We start from the raw sequence: 9,440 nt of genomic DNA, 5'->3' as shown, positions 1-9,440 counted from the left end.
TTCTCATCCTCCTTCTCATTGCGGTCCTTCTTGTTGTCGTTTCTGTTGCTGCCGTAACTGCCGTTGCTGTCTCGACGGCCGCGGCGGCGACGACGGCGGCACGATAGGATCAACTAGTGTGCCATCACCGTTGCTGTACTCATTCCTGCACTCCCACCTCTGCTGCCATGCGGAATCTACGTATCTCCCTGTAATGTGCATCTTTCTCGTTCCAGTGAACGAAAGATCACTCGCTCTTTCCCTACCTTCATTCGTGTCAATTAATGTCTTACCGAGTACAACGTTGCTCGGCTACCTTTTCCGTATCGTTGCTCTCTTCTGCTTGCCCTCCCCCTCCCCCTACCTACCTTCATCTTATACCATCCACCGTTTATCAGGGCGGATTGATCGATGGCACGAGCTGTCCGCGCGATGAATTGGACCTCGTCGCCGACTCGCCGCCGTATTTTTTGGAGAGCTTTAGTCCCCTCCATCCTCTTCAAGAGCTCAAGTTTAATTCAGAGGTTACTATCGTTGCTACCGGCAAAGATCGCATTATTTCCGAAATAGTTTGACACGTCGTATAAATAATCTTAGAATATACCTAAGATCAATGACTTGATAGTATATCTCGTATACTGGCGTTACATTTTATTTGTAGATTCGAGATTAGTCGAACGCGTTACGAAACATTCTTCACGATAAAAATGACATGTAAAAGTATTATGAAATATAAAAAAGTTGCCTAACATATACTATTAGGCATAAGACCGTCATAAAGAGATATCTCTTTATATTGTATCAACTCTTTCTTCTCGCTACGAGTACTTCAATTTAAAATCTGCATTTCAATATAACAATTCTGTACAGAATCCCAATTAATAAGAATTCGCTACAGGTTAAATATTATTACACCAATTGTAATACGAGTGCAAGGAGATTGTTAGGCCATTGTTGTGAAAAAAAGTGTAATACGAACTTATAGAAAGACTGAGAGACTAAGATGCAACGTGGCAGCTATCAGGTAACCCATAGCTTAGATTCCAAAACTTCCACTTTTGCGAATAAATCGAGCTAACGAGGCAGTTTGGCTGCGTCATGGAGCGCCGGTTATATTTTTCTCTGACGCATTGAACGCTTGTCCATCTGTCCGTCCATCCATCTATTCCGACTCTTCATGGTCAATCGGACGCAGACATCCGGTAGCCGTGCCGGTACTGAGGAGGAAGAGAGAGGGAGAGAGAGAGAAATCTTGGCGGAATATAGCGAGGAGGAGATTGACGTGGCACGCTGTCCTGCTTGACAAGAATGTGACAAGAACCAAACGGACTTCGCTCTCTCTTATCCATTCGCCGACATAGGCGACTTCGTCGCCGAAATCCAAGCCTATTTTTCTTATTATAATCTGAACTCCAGCGAAAAAAGAAGATCGACGATTACGCGCACTGCCCGCAGAACGCTACACTAGACTAGATCATTTATTAGTTTATTCACGGGAATCGTGATTGCATCCTTCGCGAGTGAATTATTGGTTCATCGAATAAAATCAAATAAAACAATTAATATTTTTACTCATGCAATCTACTGGCATAAATTAGTAACGGAGTCATATTATTGGTTGGTTTCATATTATTCAAAAATTGATCGTATCTCGCATTGATGCATATTAGAAATTTATGCTTCCGATATGAAAAAAATCCAATGGGCTTGGAGGAAGAGAGAGCTGAAGGATTGGCAGAATGGGCCATGTGAAGAAAAACCATGTCGTCCAGGTGTAATGCTCACAGTTGCCCACCCGCGGTGTCGCGGCGAACGGATCGTTTTGCCGGTTTTTCTCGGTTATTAAGAAACCATCAATCTTACTCGGCGATCCGATCGGACAACGTCGCACCGCGGGATACTTGGTATCACTCGCGCGATCGTTCGTTGCCCTTTCTTTTATTACAATCATCCTCATCAGCTTTTCCGTTTATTTCGACCGAAATACACCTGCCGACCATTTGTTCTTGCACAAGTATAATTTTCATCGGAATATCACTCAATTACACTTCCTTATTCATCCAAAATGCTTCAAGTTCTCGTTAACAAAAGCCCTCGCGCGCGTCCCTCGAGCCGTACATTGACATGTGCAATTCTTATTCAACACAAGGCGGTTGTCATTTCGAATGTTTTGTTTCGTTGACTAAAAACGTAAGAATGTATTAAATATTTCAATAGTATTTTTTTAAATATGTCAAAAACAAATATTTTATAATATGACTATAAAAGCCGAGGCAACAGTCTCAATATTAAAAATTTATTCTATGTGTTAGAAGAAAGTTTTAATCACGTCGATAATAATAATTTGCAAATAAAACATTCGTACGGTCACGTGTGCAAAAATAGCACGTCAATATTCCAGAGTACTATAATAAATGCAGCGAACGAGGATTTGTCATTCCCAACGCGAGAAGTCTGCATCTGAGCCCTTGACCGACAGAGATGAGTTTCACGATCCTTCCGGTGGACAGTCAGTTCCTCGATGTACGATTCCTGTCCTACACGCGGCGGCTGTCACTTCCAGTCATGTCACGCATCAAGTGACATGACTTTTACCTTCGACTTGGCATTGCACTCGTTTATTTTCTCATCACTTTTTTATATTGTCAGCCTATTTTGATTTCAAATAATTTTAGCATTACGCAAACTCTTTAGCCTCTTCAATTCTCTAATTGCATACGTTGACGAAATCTAACTAATGTGTGTAATTTGAAACTATTATATAAAATTAACAAAAATAGTTGCATACGCTTATACGTACACTTTCACACACAAATACTTACATTCCCTTTTTTTTATAATTAATAAAACATTTGAAAATAGAAAATTAAAAGAGGGATTATTTATTTTCTTAATTGATTTATTAAATGCCATAATATTTTATGTTGTAATTGAAAAAAATAAGAAGAGACAAATTCAGAGGAATTAAAATCATGGTACGGTCATTGATACGAGCTGTTAAATGCTTCAGCGTTCATTAAGACATCGCAATTCTTAATTGCAAGAACCACGATCTCCTTCATCGCGCAGACGACCGAAGACATTCGAGGCAAAACGGTCATAAATTGTCTCGAGCCAATCGGATGTGGCGAAGGTAGCGAAGGGCCTTACTATCGGCGGCATTGGGCAAAGGGTCTGGTCTACGCTGGCGTGTCCAATCCCTCGCGCAGTGCCCTCGGAGCGATTACCTTTGCAGACTTAACTTGATCGTTCATGCTAATTTTATAACAACTACCCTCGCGCCAATGGGCGAGCATCGGCTTAGAGAGCCAAAACGATGAGCGGCCTTCACATGGAAGAAGAGAAATGGAACTAAAGGGGTCTGAATGGACGCACCTTCTTGAGCAGAGCTAGCGACGAGAAAGACGACTATTTTGCCATGAGACGCATATCGTCATGTTCGAATTTTTTAGGCGGATTTCGGCGGTAAAATGGAGAGCTCATCCAAGACTTTTAACTGAGGATAGGAGAGTGTGGCCAGAGCTGCTGCGAAAACAACTTTTATACGGGAAATGATACGGAGGGTTGGAGGGGGGGGGGGGTGATCACCAAGTCATCGTATGTGTCGTCATCGAAGTTGGAAGTCATAACCGTTTAAAATTAACTCGTGTACCGATGATTTATTGGCCCGACTAGCATACTAGCATAGTTTCTCGCAATATAGCGTCATGCGAACTTATATGTATCATTACAAGGGAGAAAGAATATCGATATTGTATTCATTACTGATATATATTCGTATTAGCGACAGGTAGCTTTAACATCATATTGTGTAATAGAGATATAATTAGAACGATGCGCACGTCCGGATACTTTGTCGTGCCAATGAGCCCGGGCGAATCGAAATTATTATCAATGTAAGAGGTTGAGAAGTAGGAGGAGACAGTGCGGCGCAACAATATTTCGCGTTCTACAATTTTTTGCCCAGCCAAAGGTATCCTTTCTGAGCTCATCGCCGCGCCGAGTCGCCGCCGCGACTCGCCGGTGGCTCTCCCAGTTCAGCTGCGAGTATTAATTTCACGAGAGAAAGAGAGAAACGAGGGGAGAAAGGCGAGGAAGAAGAAGAGAAGCTGCTGAACGAACGGCAGAGGGGGCAGAACAAAACGACGCTGAAGACCATCTATGAGATGAGAAAATAATAATAAAGTGGAAATGAGCGAGCCGGTCCATAAATTGCTCCGCTCCTTGTTAATGGTCTGGGGGCCCGAGGCGACCTCAGCTAAACGCGGCCCGGTCTGACCCGGCTTCGACTATGTTTTTCTCTTTCACTCTCTCTCTCTTTCTCTCTCTCTCTCTCTCTCTCTCTCTCGTCTTTTCTCACTTTCTTCTCGCTCGCTTCAGTTCTCTCTTGGTCTTGGGCCCGGCCAAGGAGAGGATCTGGTCCGACCCGTTCGAGGCGCTTATTCTTTCTCTCTCTTTCTCTTGGTAGGTTCATTTCTGTACTTAATGGACGTCCAGAGATGTTCCCCCTCCATACTAAATCTTTAGATTCTTGAGAGCCAGAAAGAAGGACTAAAAGGGTCCGGAGGACACAAAGGATGTACGTCGATGGTAGGTACAGCCTGTGATTGGCGACCAGGCGTGGCTCTACCGACAGATATCCGCTCCTCTTTAAACGCACCAGAATCGAACGCACATTGAATACAAGTTGCCAATGTAATTCCAGTGTATTCACTTTCGAGATTGCGAGAATTCTTGATTGAATAAAATGTACACACATACAAACAAAACAAGTGACAAAAATCAAGTGATGAAAACCTACGGTCATTATTTGCATGAATGCATAATTTTTTTTTTTTACATTATCTATACAAAGCAAAGGAAAAAAGAGAATAGCTTTTTACTTTTATTATTCTATTGGCTATGATGTATATTACTCTACATATATTAGAAATTGCACATTAAGTTGATACATATTAATTATTTGTCTTTACAATTAAATATCATTGGTAATATGTTTAAGAATAATATTGTTTAAATAATGATAGAGTTTAATATTAATTAAATTTATAATAAACGTTAATTAAATGCTATTTATTTCGTTTTGTTTGTAACGTGTACATCATTTTTTCTAAATTTATTGCTTAAATATTAATATTTTCATTCAGAGTTATACACAATATTTTTATTTTCTTGATAAGATGGTGTGAATGGACTCTATTAAATATAAGCTTAAAATATATTTTACTTTGAAATATATTTATTTTGTTGTCGCTCGAAATATTTGATAAAAGTTGAAGTTTGATATTACAAATGATCTTAACTAATATTTCACTAAAATCTTTAAATATAGCAAAGAAAAGTATACACCAGAGGGCAGCAGAAATCAAGAAGTATATTGCATCCTCTTTGGGTAACAACTAGAAACTGAAGCGCAAATCGCAATGATCGATAGAAACTATAAAGTTCTCTCTTTTTAATTACGAGCGTTGTAATAAAAATTAAATTTAAATATATTTTATAATTAAATATAATATGAATATTAAAATGTTTAGCGAAACATCAAAGTATTGCATAAAACGGTAATGTAATGGCTATTTACAGTTGGCAAAGATATATTTTCTTCATTTTATTATTTATATAATACATTGACCATGTAAACATTACGAATTTAATCCTGCATGGATTAAACGAAATTTTAAAAAATTATATGTCGGCGGTTAAAAAGTTTATATATCGACAGTTGATAATATTAACTTTTAATTATTCTCGGGCCTCATTTATATGTATATATATACCATTAACGGCACTTCATTGATAATCACGAAAATTTACCAACGGTTATATTAATTAGTATGCTGACGTTTAAAATTTCATTAATTCAGAAGGTAAAAAAGAATGTTTATTTGAAAATAATATTATAATATTATATTATATTTGTATACTTTTTTGTGACTTCCCTATAATAATCGAACACATATTTACTGACTTGTCTGCACTTATCCATAGAAGTCAAGAATTCGTTTTGAGAGAATCGGCCGATGCTATGACAGCATACAATATCTTTGTTAATACTGTCAAATGCATATGTAAATTCGGCTCTTGCATTCTGTAAACAAGTTAAAAATTTTTAAAAATATTTCTTCAATTTTTGAGAAAATACATAATTCATTATTTATTACTATTTATATATACTTTTAATTGTAAGCTGTTAGGATCCATAATTATTTCCCCTGTTTCTTTTTCTATCATGCAACTTACAGCTGCAATGGTGAATTTTATGGAAAGCCCTGAATTAATTAGTGCTAAACATGACGCATTAATAGCACAAGCTAGTAGCTGAAATTTTATTTATTTGTTTTTATTAATTTTTATTCAAAAGATTTGCTATTGACATATAATACAAAGCAAAATCTTACCCCACCAGAATCTTGCATCTCTTGCAGATTAATGCATACCATGGTATTAGGATGAAATGAAACTAATATAGCAGATTCACAAGTCTCTTTTATATATGTTTCAATTAATCTATCATCCACCTCTGAAATAATTGATAAATACCTATATAGATGCTGAAGGCAATGCTGAAACACATAACATTTCATAACGATTAATTTTTTAAACTTACTTGCTGGTCCTTTAAGAGGTGTATATGTAACTTCAACAGAAACTCTATCATATGCCATTTTTTGGCTTCTTGTTTCCAACGGACCATTTACACCCGCAATAATTGTGGTATCACCTAATAGAAGAAAATAATTAGATTAATTAGAATATTGTATTAACACAATATTTCGTTCATAACCTTCATTATACATACCTTGCATAAACATTGTAGAGCCGTCAGATCTCGATAGTAAATTAATTTCGCAATTCATAGGTCGTAATATACAGTCAATTTCAGTCGCTTCTTTATTCATTTCACCTAGATTATATAGATTTTCTATTCATATAATTCAATTCGCAAGACACAACAGTATGCAAGTGTTGTAAGAGGTTAGAAACAAGATTACACGCTGCCGGACATGTGGCGTCATCAACGTAAAGCAGTTGATTCTCATTGGGTAATATCGCGACGATCGCGGCTAGTATCTTCGATAAAGTAGATAACTTTCCAAGATAACATTATATAATTTTTTTTTTAATTATCAATTTCTATTGTGTGTAATAAGATAATTATTTAGAATAATTAGGGCTCCACAACGAATCTCGAAGTATACTCATTTAATGCGTTTTGATACAGATAAATGTTTAGTTTACGGTTTTCTCTTTATATTTTGATAAAAATATATTATAATCGATATTTTTTGTGTGAAAATCGAGGATTGAAATCTCAGAGGAGTCGAAAACTCGATGCTAAATGCTTCTTCTTCTTCTTCTTTCCTGCCTTGGTTGTCAGATCCATATGAATCTAAGTACCACAGTTGTCGTAGGTCCCAGAGGTATAAGGCTTGACTTCCAGGCTTGTTCTATTCTCGTTGCTAAACGGTTAATTAAGCATTAAATGACATTTTTGAAAGTTAGGAAATCTGTCATATTGACGAAATGCAACGATATTGAGCATAATGTGTACGAAATTTGAAATTAATTGTACATACCGTGTATGTATGTCATTAACATAATAACACTTAATAACTCTTTCTGTATAGCATCTCGCGACGATTTTCACTATTCAACTTTCTTTTTACACGAATAAACATAAATTGAGTAATTTTTTTTGTCAAAATAAAAAAAGAGGAAAATTGTAAAGCAAATATTTATATTTTGCTATTTTCTCTGAAAGTACTTAATAACAAATAATAATTATTTTAAGTATGCTTTGGAGATAAAACTACTGTATACGTCATAGTATGTTATCTTAGTGCATTTTTTATAAAAGAAATATTCATGTAACATATAATGCAAGAATTTAGAAATGTAAATGAATCATGTGTAAAATGATAGGATGTGAAGATAATTATTCATCATCTTCCTCTTCACCATATGTTTCTTCTTCTTCATCCTCATCCTCTTCCTTCTCTTTATCTAACATTTCTTCTTCTGCAGGAAAAAATTATTTTAAGAAATTAAATTTAAAAAAAAATAAACGCGCATATAGTATATTGTTGTATTTTACAATTATTTTATTTTACATTTTTTTAATAATTACCTATTGATAATGCTGGTGGTAAACGCATTAACTGATACGCCTCTTCTTCTTTGGCAGTAGGATCTTGAATTTCCATAATTTCCGGTCCGATTTTATACTGATCTTGAACAGATGGCATATCGGAAGGACTATAATTATACGCATTGTGTTTATGGCCCCAGCCGATGTACATAGTAGCGAAGTGTCTGTCAAATGACATCATAAAATTATACGTTAGCGTAATTCCACATGCGTTAATTTCCTTGTAATATGATTGTAATTCAGCATAATTTTCTTTTTCACGTTCATAAGCCGTAAGTATTTGTAATAGAGTGAGATGGCGATTGAATGTGCCTGATGAATTATGCATGTAAAATGTGAAATAAATTTACAACTGTTTTACATTAAATGCATTTGACGCTGTGTTATAGAAAAATATACATACTATTTAGTGCAAAATTTAAAAATTATAAGCTATAAAATTATTTTTTATTTTACAATAGTGTAACAATTGACTTTTGGGTGAATCTGAATGTTAATATTGAGTAAATTAAGTGCATATTTACTTTCCCACCGCGAATGCGAATGCTCCAGGCCAGATATTTGATCTGACTAAAGCTATTGCAATGTCTGGTTGTATATATGATGACTGTCTAGCAATCCACGGTATCATGGAATCAATAATAGCATCTTCAGATAAAGGAATTAAGAGAGGTGTTCTAATCTCTCTCTTCATCATCTTCACTTCATCTTTCTCTACATCTTGTTCTTCTTCTTCGACTTCTTCTTCCTCTACTTCCTACATAATTAACGCTCTCTATTAATGCAATACTTTTACAAGTAATCACAAATGATAGTTTTACAGTGGAATTAAAATATTTAATCTAATCAACTAACATTGATGATATTTTCTTCCTTTTCTGGATTCCACCAGATAATTCGTCCTTGCTTAAGAATATGTCGACTATGATGACACCAATTTGCCATGGAGGGATCTACAAGATCCTTGATCGGTAGTGGATCATAATTAACGTTTTCTAATAACTCTTCTTCTTCTGTGTAGACTATATATAAATGATTTTTTTTTAAATTTATATAGGGTTAATGCAGAGTTGGGAATATTATCTTTAAAAAGTAATGCGTTACTATTACTGTTATTTTTTTGTAAAAAGTAACTCGTTACCGTTACTTGAAAAGTAACGATTCGTTACTTTTCTGTTATTTTTCATAATACTAGCACATAACAGGCGCGCGCTTCGCGCGCGCTGCGTATTGAATCTCATACATCATCCAATAACATTTATACCAATTTACATTTTAATTAAACAAATGTTAACAATTTTTGATAAGAAAT

The 9,440-nt window shown here is 35.7% G+C and overlaps 2 protein-coding genes across 2 annotated transcripts in view; both read right to left on the bottom strand.

Moving 5' to 3' along the window:
* Window positions 1-5,200: 5,200 nt before the first annotated feature.
* On the bottom strand, window positions 5,201-6,977 carry LOC105450937 (exosome complex component RRP46). Its single transcript, XM_011691069.1, has 5 exons — window positions 6,779-6,977; window positions 6,587-6,700; window positions 6,378-6,499; window positions 6,154-6,297; window positions 5,201-6,067 (listed from the first exon to the last, which is right to left on the bottom strand). Exons 1-5 carry the CDS (start codon window positions 6,876-6,878, stop codon window positions 5,885-5,887), a joined length of 663 nt encoding a protein of 220 aa, XP_011689371.1. The 5' UTR covers window positions 6,879-6,977; the 3' UTR covers window positions 5,201-5,884.
* A 723-nt stretch (window positions 6,978-7,700) lies between these two features.
* Window positions 7,701-9,440, bottom strand: part of LOC105450936 (radial spoke head protein 6 homolog A) — a 7,159-nt gene continuing 5,419 nt past the window's right edge. The window contains exons 8-11 of the mRNA XM_011691067.1: window positions 8,984-9,150; window positions 8,653-8,885; window positions 8,108-8,292; window positions 7,701-7,998 (exon numbers count right to left, since the gene is read on the bottom strand). Coding sequence (XP_011689369.1) covers window positions 7,916-7,998; window positions 8,108-8,292; window positions 8,653-8,885; window positions 8,984-9,150 — 668 coding nt within the window. The 3' untranslated portion in view covers window positions 7,701-7,915. The remainder of the gene's footprint in view (window positions 7,999-8,107; window positions 8,293-8,652; window positions 8,886-8,983; window positions 9,151-9,440) is intronic.

Source organism: Wasmannia auropunctata, unplaced genomic scaffold, assembly GCF_000956235.1.
Source record: "Wasmannia auropunctata unplaced genomic scaffold, wasmannia.A_1.0 LD336053.1, whole genome shotgun sequence".
In the NCBI taxonomy this organism is placed as follows: Eukaryota; Metazoa; Arthropoda; class Insecta; order Hymenoptera; family Formicidae; genus Wasmannia; species Wasmannia auropunctata.
Note: the sequence above shows the minus strand (reverse complement) of the source record. Positions and strands in the feature narration are given on the sequence as shown.

Bases quoted from the DNA above. Each gene is read 5' to 3' on its own strand.
- LOC105450937 (XM_011691069.1), bottom strand. From the start codon at position 6,878: ATGAATAAAGAAGCGACTGAAATTGACTGTATATTACGACCTATGAAT. The intron at 6,701-6,778 runs GTATGTATAATG...TTCTTCTATTAG, and splicing joins CTCTACAATGTTTATGCAAG to GTGATACCACAATTATTGCG. The intron at 6,068-6,153 runs GTATATATAAAT...ACTTGTTTACAG, and splicing joins CTAACAGCTTACAATTAAAA to AATGCAAGAGCCGAATTTAC.